Source organism: Oncorhynchus mykiss, chromosome Y (genome assembly GCF_013265735.2).
Source record: "Oncorhynchus mykiss isolate Arlee chromosome Y, USDA_OmykA_1.1, whole genome shotgun sequence".
Lineage (NCBI taxonomy): Eukaryota > Metazoa > Chordata > Actinopteri > Salmoniformes > Salmonidae > Oncorhynchus > Oncorhynchus mykiss.
The window spans coordinates 27237964-27256874 of record NC_048593.1 but is presented as its reverse complement, the minus strand read 5'-3'; the positions used below and the strand labels follow the sequence as shown (position 1 = coordinate 27256874).

The window sequence follows — 18911 nt, the reverse complement described above, 5'->3', positions numbered from 1 at the left end:
ATGTCCCTAATGAGGACACAATGTAATGTACAATGTTTGGAATTTCACTACACAATTGCTGCTGTTTGTAGAAATGATTTCCATGAAAGGGTCAGTCAATGGGGAAAGTTATTTTATTTATGACGTGATTTGATTTTGATAATGTCAGTAACCATAAAAGAATGAGCATGAAGAACACAATTAATATTCATATGAGGATTGAGGTCACATGTAAAGCTAAAATCACAAGCAAGGTCATCTGAAAATGTTCCTAGTACATTTAGCTTTGTAGACCACCTTTACTGCTAATATAATGTCTCTAAATAGTTTAATGTCTTGTATCATGTTCTCTTAATCCCTAGCTCGCAGGAATGCATTCATTTAATACTGACTGTGCTGCCCGCAAGAAAGTATAGAAGAGTTTTATAAAATCATATCCATTGGCAAAATATTCAGTGCAATGTTCATGTGTTAAAGAAGTGGTATCATCTAGAAAAAAATATTGACACATAGAATATTTGTCATTTGATGTTGAAAGCTTTGGGATCTTCCATTGTTGCAAAGGCCTCAGGCTCTCTCAAAGTCTTGGATTATCAATCTGAAAAGAGAGTGGGCGGAACATTTATTTACAACCCGAGTCGTTTGTGTGTGACAACCAGTTCATCTGAAACCTAAATAGCATGCCTATCATAAGATTTATTCATGTGTTACTAGGGTCGGTTTAATAAATCATAGGCCCCGTGTCTTTGTTTTATATAACCCCCCCCCCCTTCCTGACACATCCTAATGTTTTGTAAACCCAATCCGTGCACAAAAATGCAATTAGTTGTGATGAATGTACCCTTGAAGAAAAAGCCCCATTGTAATAAAGCATAGGCTACAATTGAGTAGATTTCCACTTTTTGCTGCTTCTGGAAAATGTGCCTTTTCATGCAATTCTACATAACATTACCAGAATCTCTTAATGCCAAGCAAATGACTGAGAGTGGCTACTCTGACAGTGTCAAATTTATCAATAAAAACAATCTGGCCTTGTGGCCAATGAAGCCTACAATATTAGGAGGAAATACACTGAGTATACAAAACATTACCAACATCTGCTCTTTCCATGACAGACTGACCAGGTTAAAGTTACAGTATATTATAGGCTACAGTTGGCTACTAAATAAGTGGCACACTGACTCACCCAATGATGAAGAAGCCTAGGCTAGTACTCACCGGTGATTGCCGATGCGCTGTTCGTGGCAATAGCATATCTCAAGATAAACTACTTAGAAAAAGAGTGACACTGTTCGCTCAACAAAAATAAATAATCTACAAACAGATTATTCTTCTCTTTTCAGCAGTAGGCATTTGCTTTCCAAACTGTTTTTCCTGTGATTGTATTTTTAAATTTGCAAAAAGCAAATTAACAGCCAACAACAGAAATATAATCCATAGATGGCTGTTCCATTCAAATCAGGACTGGCAGCCATTTCTAGTGTAGCCATGAGTTTAACAGTCAAATGTCTAGGGTAAGAGGCTTCAAAACCCTTCCGTGGAAATGTGTCTATGGCCACAATGCAACAAACTGTTCTATATTTGGCGAGCATGCTGCCCAAATTGTAAGGCATACCTGTAACTGCCAAAATAAAAAAAACACGAGGAAATTAGGGGTACAAAGTATATGGCATGGTGTGTGGGGTGCATTATCCTGGCATGGTTTAGATCCACTAGTAGGATCTATGCAAAGGTGCATTGAAACTGTTCTGGCAGCTCGTGGTGGCCCAACACCCTATTAAAACACTTTGTTGGTGTTTCCTTTATTTTGGTAGTTACCTGTATGTGCTTGCGATAACATTTAATCCACAGTTATTCTCTGTGGCTACATTATGCTCTCTGGTGTATTTTGAACATTGAGAGCGGGCTCCTGTAAGCCCCTGCATTAAACCGGCCCTGTGTGTTAAAATGTGGAATTAAAATGGATTTAATTGTAATAATGAGAACTTGTTCTCAACTAGCCTACCTGGTTAAAGAAAGGTGAAATAAAATAAAAAATATATATTTTGTCAGCGATTTACACAAAATACATAACAAAAATATAAACAAGCTGAAATTAAAGATCCCAGAAACTTTCCATATGTGTTAAAAGCATTTATTTTGCACACATTTGTTTCTATCCCTATTAGTGAACCTTTCTTCTTTGCCAAGATAATCCACCCACCTGACAGGTGTGGCATATCAATAATCTGATTAAACAGCATGGTCATTACACAGGTGCACCTTGTGCAGGGGACAATAAAAGGCCACTCTAAAATGTGCACAAACGCAGACCACGTGTATGCGTTGTGGGCGAGCGGTTTGCTGATGTCACTGTTGTGAACAGAATGCCCCATGGTGGCGGTGTGGTTATGGTATGGGCAGGCATAAACTATGGACAACAAACATAATTGCATTTTATCGATTGCGATTTAATGCACAGAGATACTGTGATGAGATCCTGAGGCCCATTGTCGTGCCATTCATCCACCTCCATCACCTCATGTTTCAGCATGATAATGCACAGCCCCATTTTGCAAGAATCTGTACACATGTCCTGGAAGCTGAAAATATCCTAGTTCCTCCACGTTACCCATTGAGCATGTTTTGGATGCTCTGGATCGACATCTACTACAGCGTGTTCCAGTTCCGGCCAATATCCAGGTTCTTCGCACAGCCATTGAAGAGGAGTGGGACAACATTCCACAGGCCACAATCAACAGCATGATCAACTCTATGTGAAGATGTGTCATGCTGTATGAGGTAAATGGTGGTCACACCAGATACTGACTGGTTGTCTGATCCACGCCCATAACCTTTAAGGTATCTGTGACCAACAGATGCATATCTGTATTCCCAGTCATGTGAAATTCATAGATTAGGGCCTAATAAATTAATTTAAAATGACTGATTTTCTTATATGAACTGTAACTCAGTAAAATCTTAGAAATGGTTGCATGTTGCGTTGATATTTTTGTTCAGTCTATGTTGAATTTCATTTTTGATTAGAAATATATTATTTGACCTTGTTTCAATGTGAATAGTAAAATGGAATGTTTGAATGCCAAGAGTGTGCAAAGCTGTCTTCAACTCAAAGGGTGGCTATTTTGAAGAATATAAAATATATTTTGATTTGTTTAACACTTTTTGGATTACTACATGATTCCATATGTGTTATTTCGAAGTACAAAGTTGAAAATAGTAAAAATAAAGAAAAACCCTTGAATGAGTAAATGTGTCCAAACTTTTGACTGGTACTGTATGTATACACTATCCAAGCAGAAGATACATCTCCTTCAAATGTTGATATGTGGTTGTGTTCATAATTCAATGTTCACAATTCAAAATCCAGTTTGTCTACAAAATAATGATTGATATGTTGGATTTACGTCTCTCAGTTAATGAATAGCACTAAATCAAATCCAACTTAAATGCACTTCAAATATAGTTTTATTTGATTTAGTCTTATTCTTCAACTTAGAATTTTGGTTGAGATGGAGACATAAATCCAACATATTACTAACTTGTAGATCAACCCACCGTCCTTCATGAAAAATAAAATATCCAAAGGTAAAAGTATATTATTAATATCACTAAGCTACTTCTAAACTTCCAAAGATCCATTCAACCATGACTGAATGATAATACTGTATGAAAAGATGATCTCTTCCTAAATATTTAGTCAAATTATACATTTTGTGTATGGTTTCTTAGAAACAAGGGGTGGCTTAACTAACTCTTTCCCTCAATTTACCCATCTCCCTTACTGGTTGATGACCCTTTTCAAATCCAATGTATTTCCATGTTGATTCTACGTCACAATACGTTGACAAATGACGTTGAAACAACAATGATTAAACCAGTGTGTGTGTCCAGTGGCCCATTTGTACTCCTGAACTAATGTAGGCTTGCCAAAACAAAGGGGATGAATATTTATGCAACAATTATATTTTAGTTATTTAATTTGCATACATTTGTATGGAGTATTTTGTGTAGATCAATGGCAAAATGTCATAGTTAACTCCATTTCAATCACACTTTGTAAAGCAACAAATGTGAAAAAAATTCAAGACTGGTGAATACTTTTAATAGGCGCTGTATGTACATCAAGAGTCAACTTACCGTCCACTTTGAGAGTAGGTACTGGGCAGAGGTTCTTACTTCCACGCAAACTTCTGGCAGATTGACACCATCTATATAAGACAAATTGCATGCAAAGATTTAAACACCTTTGTTCTGTTATGAAATGTCTACTATACTTTTTTGTGTTTTCTTGATGTATTTCCTATTGTGTAATTTCTTGTGTGATTGTGTGATGCTCCCTTAGTCTTAAGAGACATTAGTCTCAATGGGACTCCCTGATAAAATAAAGGTAAAATAAAATACAACTTTGTTGGTGCGTTCAGGGGCCTTACCCCGCATTCCAGGGCAGTCTTGAGGTCTCTGCAACTGTAACTGGTGCCCAGAGTGCATGGGTCCCCTCCCTGTTCTCCTGCCTCTATCACTCCCCCACACAGGCCCACTCTCTGAGAAACAAACAAACTTAAAGTACATCCCCGCCCCATTGAAATTTGGATTTAACCTCTACGGGATCGGTGTCCCCCCGCGGGACGGTTGAGCTAATGTAGGCTAATGCAAGTAACAAAATAATTTCCCAGGATATAGACATGTCTGATATGGACAGAAAGCTTAAATTCCTGTTAATCTAACTGCACTGTCCAATTCACAGTAGCTATTACAGTGAAATAATACTATGCTATTGTTTGAGGTCGAGTGCACAATTCTGAACTTGAAAACGTATTAATAAACCAATTAGTCACATTTGAGCAGTCTTGATGCAACATTTTGAACAGATATGCAAAGCTTCAATTCCTTTTTGATACTGTCGCAAAGCTAACTAAAAAGCAGCATTCCCCAAGAGAGGATGGCTTTCACTTCAGCAGTGATAAATTAATGAACTTCTTTGAGGAAAAGATCATGATTATTAGAAAGCAAATTACGGACTCGTCTTTAAATCTGCGTATTCCTTCAAAGCTCAGTTGTCCTGAGTCTGCACAACTCTGCCAGGACCTAGGATCAAGAGAGATGCTCAAGTGTTTTAGTATTATATCTCTTGACACAATGATGAAAATAATCATGGTTTCTAAACCTTCAAGCTGCATACTGGACCCTATTCCAACTAAACTACTGAAAGAGCTGTTTCCTGTGCTTAGCCCTCCTATGTTGAACATAATAAACGGCTCTCTATCCACCGGATGTGTACCAAACTCACTAAAAGTGGCAGTAATAAAGCCTCTCTTGAAAAAGCCAAACCTTGACCCAGAAAATATAAACAACTATTGGCCTATATCGAATCTTCCATTCCTCTCAAAAAATTTAGAAAAGGCTGTAGCGCAGCAACTCACTGCCTTCCTGAAGACAAACAATGTATACGAAATGCTTCAGTCTGGTTTTAGACCCCATCATAGCACTGAGACTGCACTTGTGTGGTAAATTACCTTTTAATGGCATCAGACCGAGGCTCTGCATCGGTCCTCGTGCTCCTAGAGCTTAGTGCTACTTTTGATACCATCGATCACCACATTCTTATGGAGAGATTGGAAACCCAAATTGGTCTACACGGACAAGTTCTGGCCTGGTTAAGATCTTATCTGTCGGAAAGATATCAGTTTGTCTCTGTGAATGGTTTGTCCTCTGACAAATCAACTGTAAATCTCAGTGTTCCTCAAGGTTCCGTTTTAGGACCACTATTGTTTTCACTATATATTTTACCTCTTGGGGATGTAATTCGAAAACATAATGTTAACTTTCACTGCTATGCGGATGACACACAGCTGTACATTTCAATGAAACATGGTGAAGCCCCAAAATTGCCCTCGCTAGAAGCATGTGTTTCAGACATAAGGAAGTGGATGGCTGCAAACTTTCTACTTTTAAACACGGACAAAACAGAGATGCTTTTTCTAGGTCCCAAGAAACAAAGAGATCTTCTGTTGAATCTGACAATTAATCTTAATGGTTGTACAGTCGTCTCAAATAAAACTGTGAAGGACCTCGGCGTTACTCTGGACCCTGATCTCTCTTTTGAAGAACATATCAAGACTGTTTCAAGGACAGCTTTTTTCCATCTACGTAACATTGCAAAAATCAGAAACTTTCTGTCCAAAAATGTTGCAGAAAAATGAATCCATGCTTTTGTCACTTCTAGGTTAGACTACTGCAATGCTCTACTTTCCGGCTACCCGGATAAAGCACTAAATAAACTCCAGTTAGGATTCTAGCAGCCGTATTTAGCACTGACTAGAACCAAAAAATGTGATCATATTACTCCAGTGCTAGCCTCCCTACACTGGCTTCCTGTCAAGGCAAGGGCTGATTTCAAGGTTTTACTGTTAACCTACAAAGCATTACATTGGCTTGCTCCTACCTATCTCTCTGATTTGGTCCTGCCGTACATTCCTACACGTCACAAGATGCAGGCCTCCTAATTGTCCCTAGAAACTCGGTCTCAACCTTTAAGTCTTTACTGAAGACTCATCTCTTCAGTGGGTCATATGATTGAGTGTAGTTTGGCCCAGGAGTGTGAAGGTGAACGAAAAGGCTCTGGAGCAACGAACCGCCCTTGCTGTCTCTGCCTGGCCGGTTCCCCTCTTTCCACTAGGATTCTCTGCCTCTAACCCTATTACAGGGGCAGTGTCACTGGCTTACTAGGGCTCTTTCATACCGTCCCTAGGAGGGGTGCGTCACTTGAGTGGGTTGAGTCACTGATATGATCTTCCTGTCTGGGTTGGCGTCCCCCTTGGGTTGTGCCGTGGCGGAGATCTTTGTGGGCTATACTCTTGTCTCAGGATGGTAAGTTGGTGGTTGAAGATATCCCTCTAGTGGTGTGGGGGCTGTGCTTTGACAAAGTGGGTGGGGTTATATCCTTCCTGTTTGGCCCTGTCCGGGGGTGTCCTCGGATGGGGCCACAGTGTCTCCTGACCCCTCCTGTCTCAGCCTCTAGTATTTATGCTGCAGTAGTTTATGTTTCGGGGGGCTAGTGTCAGTTTATCCTATCCGGTGTCCTGTGTGAATTTATGTATGCTCTCTCTAATTCTCTCTTTCTCTCTTTCTTTCTCTCTCTCGGCGGACCTGAGCCCTAGGACCATGCCTCAGGACTACCTGACATGATGACTCCTTGCTGTCCCCAGTCCACCTGGCCGTGCTGCTGCTCCAGTGTCAACTGTTCTGCCTGTGATTATTATTATTTGACCATGCTGGTCATTTATGAATATTTGAATATCTTGGCCATGTTCTGTTATAATCTCCACCCGGCACAGCCAGAAGAGGACTGCCCACCCCACATAGCCTGGTTCCTCTTTGATTTGATGGTTTGATTTTGATTTGGTGATTTGATTTGATTTGATTTGATCATTCTAAAACTTTGCACATACACAGCTGGCAACTAGTGGCCAAAATATTAATAGCGCCTGGGCTGGAATAACACATTATTGCCTTTCTCTTCATTTCAAAGATGATGGTATAAAAAAATACAAAAAAACGCATGTTTTGTTCTTTGTATGATCCTTTACCAGATGTGCTTTATGTGTTATATTCTCTTACATTAATTTCACATTTCCACACACTTCAAAGTGTTTCCCTTCAAAATGTTATCAAAAATATGCATATCCTTGCTTCAGGTCTTGAGCTACAGACAGTTAGATTTGGGTATGTCTTTTTAGGCGATAATTGAAAAAAGGGTCAGATCCTTAGTGACTTTCATGTTACGTTACAGTGTGTAGTCGAGTGAATCTAAACATGACATACCTCACACACATCAAGGGCTGACTCTGGTTTACCCAGAACCCCCTTCAGCTGGTGCCCATGACGCTGGGTAAAGCCATCACACTGAAAAGAGAGAAATAAGACATGAGCCCAGAGGCTCCTATAAGGCTTCTATGTGAGATGAGGGAGATGTAGATCAGGGGGCAGGGCTGACCTTGGGAAGGGCCTTGGGGTGGAGCTGGCAAACAGAGGCCAGGAAGGAGGAGGTCTGGGGCTCTGAAGCATTGGAGCCCAGCTGTAGATGAGTCAGAACCGCCAGGGTCAGACAGGAGTCACAGTCAGACAGGGGAGCACTCTCTGAGAAGGAGAGAAAGAGGGAGAGGAGAAAGGGAAAGAAGAGAGAGACATTTCAAAACAGAGGATAATATAGAAGAGGAAATGATAGAGAGAAAAGTGATTATATGGTGGTGATGCAAAGCAGGGCAGGAGGAATGAACGATGAAGTGGTCATGAACTCACCCAGGACAGGCGTATCCATGCCATGACAGGCTTCGACGAGGGTGCATATGACCTCAGGGGTGGCGTAGGTCAGGAGCATGTCCATCAGCATCTTACCATACTTCTCTATCAGGTTCTCACACTGCTTCCTGTAGGACATGGGTAGAATACCACACACCTTCCCCAGCAGATCAATCACAGCCATCTGGGAGGGGAAACAGATACAGGGCATTGGGAAAAATATTGTTTGTGTGTACGCACATCTAGGGTGGCCTAGCGGTTAAGTGTGCTAGGTCAGTAACCAAAAGGTTGCTTGGTTCAAATCCCCAAGCTGTCTAGATGAAAAATCTGTCAATGTGACCTTGAGCAAGGCACTTAACCCTAGTTGCTTTGGATACAAATGTGTGTGTTAGTGCACAGCAAACTCTGATTGGTAAGCTTAACACTGTGGGTGTACAATTGAATGCTTTTTAAGTGTTTACATGAGAACCACCAGAACATATTTTTATAAAGACTTTTCAAAGTGTTGCCCTTTTAACAGTGTTACAGTGTATATTTCCTAACAACAGCGATGTAGGTATTGAACACTATATTGGGTGAAGACAACACTTTTTTAGTGTGTTCCAACTGATAGTGTAACATTTTAATGCCACTGGTGTTAGAAACAAACTCAGTGTGTAAGGTACACTTCTATGGTGTTCACTGATACAGTGTATTTTGGAATTTAGAATTTTACTCTAACAGTTGACTAGTTTATAAACTGGCTACATCACATTATGCTGGCTTGCAAAATGATGTGTAAATCCTATTGAATTCTAGCCAGATTGAGGATATCCAACAATTGTAACTTTTCACCTGCAACCTGCATTTAGAATGACTGCCAAGGTAGGGCTCGAAAAAATGTAGACTAGCTAAACTATCTAAACTGGAACGACCATCTCAGCAACGGGTGCAATAAATCTAACTACTAACAGATTGGATTAGTTTAGAAAAATGTCATGTTATTTACATTTGTGTAGCATAAAATCAATGTCCATGCAAAACAAATCAAAGAATCTACCTGCAATTTTTACAACTATTAGTAAAAAAAACATCAAAAAGGCATTTGTTTCAAAACTCCAAACACAAATTTCAAATGACTAATTACAAAATCATACAGTCCCCTTTTCATCAAACTTAATCATCTAGAAATACATTTCACATTGCAATACATGTTCATGTAAAAGTAATTGCCTTTCACAATGCAATGCTCACATTACTTTTGATATGATTCTCTCCTCTTTTGTTAAAATGCATTCACTATAACTTCATCCGACTGCTCTGAATTGACGATCACTTAAACATTTGGTAAAGCTATAGATTTGACATGTCAACTGTTTTGTCTACTACAAACTTTGAGAACTACATCATTCAAATATGTCTGTAAAGTAGAAACATAAAAAGTGTGATTTACTGTATACTCAAATGTACTACTATGATGATGATTATGATGATTTTACTTCACAGTACATTAAAAAAAAATCTGACATTGGCAAGATCAGATATATACTGTACGCAATAAATCAAAGTTTATTGGTCGCATCCACAGATTAGCAGATGTTACAGCAGGTGCAGTGAAATGCTTGTATTTGTAACTCCAACAGTGCAGTGATAGAATATCAATACAATACCAATATGCAAATCATCCAGAAAGTCCAAAACAAGAAAGAAATGCATCCCCCAGTACTGTAATACATGCCATTTACATAGCAGACACTTTAATCCAAAGTGACAACAGTCTACACATTTTGGTATGTGACCCTAGTGGGAATCAAACCCACAACTCTGGTGTTGCTAGTGCTGTGTTCTAATGAACTAAGCCACGTACAGGACCAATACAATACAGAAGTACAATACAATACTGTAAAATACAATACATGATTACAATACAGGTGGAAGATGTATGATTGCCATCCCGTAAGCGTACCACCCTCCTTCAGGCCATGGATGAGGCAGGCAATGATTTCAAACCAGACCTAAGTCAGACTTTGATTTGCAATGCTAAAAGGTGCATGAACAATAAGGATATTTATTTTGATTTCGATGAGAACCTATGTCCAAATGCTCAAGACAGGCTTGATGCAATTTAGTGCCTGCTAAACGATGTTTCCTTCATTTGGTTTACTCCTTTGATCACACATGGGATAGTGTACCTAATATGAAAACAGTGTAATGTACTGTAATGTACAAGTGTTACCAGTGTGGAGTTCTAAGAGTTTTGAAAATTCACCACATTTTCACCATAATACGGTAAAAAACGGTTACATTTTTCTGATCACTTTGGTACAATTTTCACAAGTCTGTGTTACATTTTCACAATACTAAACACAAAAATCATCAAAATGACTAAAGTTTTTAAAACTCTAAGCACATTTGTAATTGACTGAGAACTACAAATAAAGTCACTTGTTCATCACTCTTTCAATTTTGATGCATAATCAACCAAAGTATCTGCTTTTCAAAATGCAACATTCACTTGACTTTTGATTTGATTGTATTATTTGTTGTTAACGATACAAATAATTAGACAATCACTTAATCAAACTGTTCAAAACGGGTAACTACTGAACCAAAATGATGTATTGCTTGTAGTTAGCACATACAGTATAGTTTGATAACTGCTGAACACTGTAAATGTATATATGTTTGCCTCATAAATGTCTCAATCTGACATCAATTTATGATGGAAGGTAAACCAAATCATATATGTATGTGCCAGTGTGCTTCAATAGGAAGTGGAAAGAGTCACTCTATGTGCTACCATTTGGAACGACAGTGATCTTATGAAAGACCTGCGTTATATACAACAATATAGTCCACTCATTATCTGAATTTCATTGATACACTGTAAGCTGATGAATTTCAAGCAGATAGACAGGCGATACTGTATAATTTGACAAATCCCGTAGATAAGGTGATCTTGTAAAATGTAGCATGCGGCATAAATAACATACAACACCGCGCTACGTTTCTACAGTAGTGTCATGTTCTGACCTTTATTTCCTTTGTTTTGTCATTATTTAGTATGGTCAGGGCGTGAGTTGGGGTGGGCAGTCTATGTTTGTTTTTCTATGATTTGGGTATTTCTATGTGTCGGCCTAGTATGGTTCTCAATCAGAGGCAGGTGTCATTAGTTGTCTCTGATTGAGAATCATACTTAGGTAGCCTGGGTTTCACTGTGTGTTTGTGGGTGATTGTTCCTGTCTCTGTGTTTGCACCAGATAGGACTGTTTTGCGTTTTCACGTTTCTTGTTTTTGTTAGTTTGTTCATGTGAAGTGATTTATTAAACATGAATCAAAATAACCACGCTGCGCTTTGGTCCGCCTCTCCTTCAAGTCAAGAAAACCGTTACAAGTAGCCAACTCCTTTATAATACCCCCAATTTCTGATGATTTGTCCTACCTATTTACAATATAAGAATAATAACATGTAAATCTGACAGACATATTTCTCAACATGCTCACAATCTGCCATTGGATACAAATTATATATTTTTTTGCAAGTTATAGTCAAATACTGTATGGAAAATGATATTTACCGTCTACTATTCTTTCTATTCAGCATTTCAAAAATAACAGTTTTGTATTTTTTGGTATTGGACTAAATGGTAGTTAAAATGACTAAATGGTAGTTAAAATGACTAAATGGTAGTTAAAATGACTAAATGGTAGTTAAAATGACTAAATGGTGAGCCTGTCATTACCTGATATATTGGTGACTAAATTGAATGTTCTCATGGTATTTCATTAATTTTGCATGAATGACTCAGGGGTGAACCCTAACCCTAACCTCTGTGAATACACAATCAAAGGTTCTGAACATAACAAGTGTTATTAGTTTATAGTTTTCTTCTAAGAGTTTTGAAAATATACAACTTACATCTGAAAAATGTGCCAAAGTGATTGAAAAAAAGATAACACTAACACAGGCAACCCCTCGATTGAATAACAGTATTTTTAAGATATGAACAACAGCTGGGGTGTGTGTGTTCCTGTGTGCATGCCGTGGCTGAATCTAGTTGATGATCCCTGCACTAATTATATTTCTATGGCATGCCTTACCTCAGTCCTTATTTTCGGCAGCATACTCTCCAGTGACTTGATAAGATAAATGCAGAAGGTACATTCTGGCGAGAACTGCACCTAGTAGACAAAACAGAAAGAAAACAGAGGGAGAAAGAGAACAAGATAAAGACAGACAAACAAAAAAAGTCAGCGGGACACAGAGTAGAGGTCAGAGAGAGTGCATTAGTCCTGTTCTTTCTGTCTCACCTTTGTCATTGTCATGGCTGACTTCAGACCCGCTTGAACGTGATCGGTCAGCAGGCTCTGCTGCTGGCTGTCTGACTGGGAGCCACACAGTCCCAACACGGTACACACCTCAGTGGGTTTCTGTGGGAGAGGAGAGAGGCTCAATTCAGGCTCATTCAGTCAGAATTATATAACAAATTACAAACCAGGATCTTTCTCAACCTCCCATCAGCACGTACGAAGAAGCTGGTCAAGAAGGTGATGACCAGGGGGAGGTTCTTATCCACTTGCTCCCGGCACAGTTTGGGGGACGCAGGGCCTGGCATGAGGTCACATAGTTTCTCCAATTCACCCCTAATCTCGGTCTGGGGATGGAGGAGTGGGAGGCATCAGTTGAAATCATTTTGAGGCACATTAAGTAAATGATGTGTTTTACAATCATTAAGACATATTAGAATATGTATTAAAAGCTACAGTGAAGTACAGGGGTGAGATTACACAGACCGAAGTGCCTGACCAGCCTCAGAGGAAAGGGGAACTTAGAAGTCAGAAATACACTGTGAACTGCTTTTATAGTTACTTTTATATAGAAAAGAGGAAGTGGCTTTCTAACTCTCCAAAACAGCAACGTAGAACAGAAACACAAACTGTACCACTTGTGTTGAGTGAGGGTTTGTGGGAAAAAAACAGGTGAAAACCATTTCAGGAACTGAAAGTGTCTGTTGTTTTTCATTGTTTGCGGAAAAGAAACCTGAATGCTCTATCTGCAGCCACAAATAGGAAGAAAAACTGACCCAGGTGAATGAGCATCATATGCACATACAAGTAGTACTGATGTGATGGTTATATACTTATTTTCCACCATAATTTGCAAACAAATTCCTCAAAAATTCTACAATGTGATTTTCTGGATTTTTTTTATTCTAATTTTGTCTGTCATAGTTCATCATAGTACCTATGATGAAAATTACAGGCCTCTCTCATCTTTTTAAGTGGGAGAACTTGCACAATTGGTGGCTGACTAAATACTTTTTTGCCCCACTGTATGTTTCTGGGTGTTATTATGAATGATTCAAATGTATGGTATGTATGGTTCAGGGGTGCATGTTCTGTCGATGCATTCACCTGTATGTCCGGGTTGGAGATAAGGTCTTTAAGGAGTTCAATTATTTGAGTACAGTCCTGGCAGCTGTCCCCTTTCTGAGAGGAAGAGAGGGAAAGAGAAGAATGCCAACTCAAAGCTGTGGCGGGATACTGAGGCAAAGACATCCATTTATTCTACTTAGTATATAAGTGGAAGTTGACATTATTCCTGAAGGTACTCCCTGAAAAGCAGTGCTGGATTTCTATGAAATAGTCTTTTGTGTTGCAAAACATGTCTCCTCTCATTTATACCTGCTTCTATAGTCTATAGACTGAACATTTGTTTTAAAGAAAACAGAAGTGAAATTGGCTCGGTTCTTATTAAGACACAAAATATTATGACCCCATCACTGAAAGATAACATTCTCAAGAACATGTATGTGTCTTCTGTTTCCCTATACAATGCCCACAAGCTTCATTAGAACAGGGTCAGTGGAGGTTCCTCATAGGAGGAAGGGGAGGACCATCCTCCTCAGTGAATTTCATAAAAATAATGAAACATTTAAAAAGTTATCCTGACTCCCGGGTGGTGCAGCGCTAGCTGTGCTGCGCTAGCTGTGCCCCCAGAGACTCTGGGTTCGCGCCCAGGCTCTGTCGCAACCAGCTGCGACCGGGAGGTCTGTGGGGCAATGCACAATTGGCCTAGCGTTGTCCGGGTTTGGCCAGTAGGGATATCCTTGTCTCATTGCGCACCAGCGACTCCTGTAGCGGGCCGGGCGCAGTGCACGCTAACCAAGGTCGCCAGGGGCACGGTGTTTCCTCCGACACATTGGTGCGGCTGGCTTCCGGGTTGGATGCTCGCTGTGTTAAGAAACAGTGCGGTTGGGTTGTGTTTCAGAGGACGCACGGGAGTTGTAGCGATGAGACAAGATATTAGCTACTAACAATTGGATACCATGAAATTGGGAAGAAAAAGTTATCATTTCTAGATAAAACGATTCTAAATATATTCACGTCAATAAATAATTGATTAAAACAGTGTTTTGTAATGAAGGTCTACAGTAGCCACAGCAGCCCTCTATAGGGTAGCACCATGGTGTAGCCGGAGGACAGCTGGCTTCTGGCTTCTGTCTTCCTCTGAGTACATTGACTTTAATAAAAAAACCTAGGAGGCTCTTGGTTCTCACCCCCTTCCACAGACGTACGTAATTATGACAACTTCCGGAGGACGTCCTGGAGTGGTGTAAAGCTCACCGCCATTGGACTCTGGAGCAGTGGAAACTCGTTCTCTTGAGTGATGAATCACAATTCACCATCTGGCAGTCCAACAGACAACTCTGGGTTTGGTGAATGCCAAGAGAACGCTACCTGCCCCAATGCATAGTGCCAACTGTAAAGTTTAGTGGAGGAGAAATAATGGTCTGGGGCTGTTTTTCATGGTTCGGGCTAGGTCCCTCAGTTCCAGGGAAGGGAAATCTTTATTATTTAAAAAAAAAGTTTTTGAATGTTACCCCTTTTTCTCCCTAATTTCAATTGTTAGTAGTTACCATCTTGTCTCATCGCTACAACTCCTGTACGGGCTCGGGAGAGACAAAGGTTGAAAGTCATGCATCCTCCGATACACAATCCAACCAAGCCGCACTTCTTCTTAACAAAGCGTTCATCCAACCCGGAAGCCAGCCGCACCAATGTGTCAGAGGAAACACCGTGCACCTGGCAACCTTGGTTAGCGCACACTGCACCCAACCCGCCAGAGGAGTCACTGGTGCGCGATGAGACAAGGATATCCCTGCCGGCCAAACCCTCACGACACTAGGCCAATTGTGCGTCGCCCCACGGACCTCCCGGTCACAGCCGGTTACGACAGAGCCTGGGAGCAAACACAGAGTCTCTGGTGGTACAGCTGGCGCTGCAGTACAGCGCCCTTAACCACTGCGCCACCCGGGAGGCGCTACAGCATACAATGACATTCTAGATGATTCTGTGCTTCCAACTTTGTGGCAACAGTTTGGTGAAGGCCCTTTCCTGTTTCAGCATGACATTGTCCACATGCACAAAGTGGGGTCCATACAAAAATGGTTTGTAGAGATCGGTGTGGAAGAATTGCGCACCAGCGACTCCTGTAGCGGGCCGGGCGCAGTGCACGCTAACCAAGGTTAGCGTGCAATGCGGCTGGCTTCCGGGTTGGACGCACAGATTCCAACCTCATTGCCGGACCTCACTAATGTTTTGTGGCTGAATGGAAGCAAGTCCCTGCAGCAATGTTCCAACATCTCGTGGAAAGCCTTCGCGGAAGTGTGGAGGCTGTTATAGCAGCAAAGGGGGACCAACTTTATATTAAAGCCCATGATTTTGGAATGAGATGCTCGACGAGCAGGTGTCCACATACTGTTGGTCGAGTTGTGTATGTTGACTATGAGGTGACAATGATGGTCAGTCATGATATGAAGGTTTGACTTGGGAAGGTTGCGAGAAGGAATTATATATTCAAGGAGCAAAGTGATCATGCTGTTTTTATATGGTTGCTATGAAAGTCAACTGTGAATGCGTGTTATCTGGGGAGTATTCATTCCACCAATTCTGTTGAAAAAAACGTTTCTTAAACGGAAGCAAATGGAACGAAACAGGGATAAACATGCCTGAATTATTCCAATAGAAACTCTCATTTGCAACTGTTGGACTAATGATTACATCCTAGATCAGCTAGATGCAAGCAAGAGTGTGCAAGGCGGTATTGAATGTGTTACTGTGTGTCACCTTGATTACTCAGTTCTCAACCTGTACAGCACCTACATTATAAACATTCATTCATAGGCTAGGTTGTAGCAACCTCATGATGGGAACAGGGACATTTTGAGTTTCATGTAGTAGCATAAACCTATCACTGTTACATTGAACTGGGTGAATGGAATATGAATGACAGTCATCCAATATGCTCTAATAAAAATAAGGCCATACTCATAAAATATACAATTATCCTCCCTCATTTTAAACGGCACCTACCCCCACTGAACAGAGAAGACAAGACCAGGCACTAAATCAGACTGGGAGAAAAGTTTCCATCTACAGTTTTTATGCAAGTAAAGTCATACTGCATGAGAAAAAAATCAAGGCAGCTGTGATTGAAATAGAACGCTTCGGTACAATTGTATAAATGCCAACAGATCATTTGTTAGTTATTTTTTTCTGTCGGTAAAATAAATTATTCGAGAAAAGGCGTTGGAAACGAGTTTATGTGCAAATGTTGAAATAATAACCATCATATCGAAGTAAACTTGGAATCACGCGATGACATGTTGTGTGGTACTCCCACTACTAGGCCTACTCGGAAAACCATGCAGTTTTTAAACTACATATTAAATAGTTTATGATGAACTTCAGAGGGTGGTGAAAGTGCACGGCGATGAGTTTGATGCTCCTTTCCAATAACTATTTAGGGTCTTAATCTGGTGACATGATGATCGATGCTTGACTGCCGTTTGACAAATAGAAATATTCTGGCTGTTATCCATAATAATCTCATAATGTGACTAGCCTACCCGCACAGTCTACCCGCTCTGTATTTGCGTGTTTTTGGCTAGAGCGCACGTGCCAAGCACAGAGTAGGCACATTTGCTATTTTACGCAATCATTGAACATGCGATTGAAACCCACTGAACTCTAGATTTGTATTTGATACATGAAAACTTGAGCGAAAAAACATACTTCATTCAACTTGAAATACTGTCAAAGGTATTGTCAGACTGATTTGTAATAGACTGCCATACCCCCAATTAAAATATTAAAGAAAAAATGGCCGTTGATTACATCACCTTTGGTGAGAACACAAAAAATGTATTAATTCATCAAAATTGGATCATGGGCCAAAAAAGTTTGGGAACCCCTGGGAACTAATCTGATTGATAATGCTATTGATATTTATACTTTATTTGATTTATATACTGTAGTAATGATATTAATTATGGAGCTCATTACCTGGTAATTTTCTCTTAGTAAAACACAATAATATTTCTCTATATTTCTTTGCTTTTTGAATCCTGCCAGGTGGTTGTTAGTATGCAGCACAATGTTGCATACACTGGTATTCCTATATTTTGTGGGTTAAAGGGGGGAATCATTGTTTTCAAAATAAAAATAGTTCTTACTTTCAGCTTGTCCCAGGCGTTTTGTGTTCCCTCCACACCGACAACCCTTGCCAAAGCTGTGGGAAAGATAAAAATATGAAGAAATGTATGGTTCTAAATGTCTCATGAACAAGATTATATATTGTAATTACATGTTTAGGGTTAAAACATGAATGTATATGTCAATGTACAACCCTAACCCAATGTATATGTCAATAATGTACATTGAATTAAATATACCATAACATCATATTCATATATTATAGTATTAACTGAAACTGTGTGCAATTGTATAGCATACCTGTGGTCTGGTAAGAAATTAAGATAACGAGTGCAAGCTTGAAAGAGGCCATCATAAGTCAGTCTCTTTCAAAGACTACTTGGAAAATGAATAACCACTCAATGTAGGATTGGGGTATAGACAGGGGCCAGCTGCCGCAGAAAGCCCTCGCCAATCAGAGCTTGACAGAAAACCACAGGTTGAAGTGTGATAAGCTATTTGTATTCTCTTTGGTATTGCGGAACTGAGTTGTACAAAAGTAATGAGGGTCCCAATTCAATATAAGCTGTAACTTTAGTTTCAGTATCTTGGATGCTATAACAAAACCCATGTTTTATTTATTTTATTTCACCTTTATTTAACCAGGTAGGCTAGTTGAGAACAAGTTCTCATTTACAACTGCGACCTGGCCAAGATAAAGCAAAGCAGTGCATCACAAACAATAACACAGAGTTACACATGGAATAAACAAACATACAGTCAATAAGACAATAGAGAAAGTCTATATACAGCGTGGGCAAATGAGGTGAGATAAGGGGTGTGTGGCAATAAATAGACCATAGGGGTGAAATTATTACAGTATGGCAAATTAAAAGTTTGGGGCGATTGATGTGCAGAAGATGAGTGCAAGTAGCGGTACTGGGGTGCAAAGGAGCAAAATAAATCAAATAAATAACAATATGGTGATGAGGTAGTTGGATGGGCTATGTACAGGTGCAGTGATCTGTGAGCTGCTCTGACAGCTGGTGCTTAAAGCCAGTGAGGGAGATATGAGTCTCCAGCTTCAGGGATTTTTGCAGTTCGTTCCAGTCATTGGCAGCAGAGAACTGGAAGGAAAGGCGGCCAAACGAGGAATTGGCTTTGGGGGTAACCAG

General features: G+C 40.0%; 1 protein-coding gene across 2 annotated transcripts; it reads right to left on the bottom strand.

Annotated features, from left to right (window-relative positions):
• Nucleotides 1-95: 95 nt before the first annotated feature.
• On the bottom strand, nt 96-18192 carry sftpba (surfactant protein Ba). 2 transcript variants are annotated; one of them, XM_021591100.2, is made up of 12 exons: nt 18058-18191; nt 17778-17833; nt 13675-13749; nt 12789-12914; nt 12571-12690; nt 12361-12441; nt 8281-8464; nt 7976-8118; nt 7804-7884; nt 4413-4523; nt 4120-4190; nt 96-577 (listed from the first exon to the last, which is right to left on the bottom strand). In XM_021591100.2, the coding sequence occupies exons 1-11, from the start codon at nt 18110-18112 to the stop codon at nt 4155-4157; spliced, it is 1068 nt and encodes a 355-aa protein (XP_021446775.2). In that variant the 5' UTR covers nt 18113-18191; the 3' UTR covers nt 96-577; nt 4120-4154. The 2 variants fall into 2 exon arrangements, with proteins under 2 accessions (XP_021446775.2, XP_021446776.2); XM_021591101.2 differs by lacking the exon at nt 13675-13749 and having other exon boundaries at nt 18058-18192.
• Nucleotides 18193-18911: the final 719 nt, after the last annotated feature.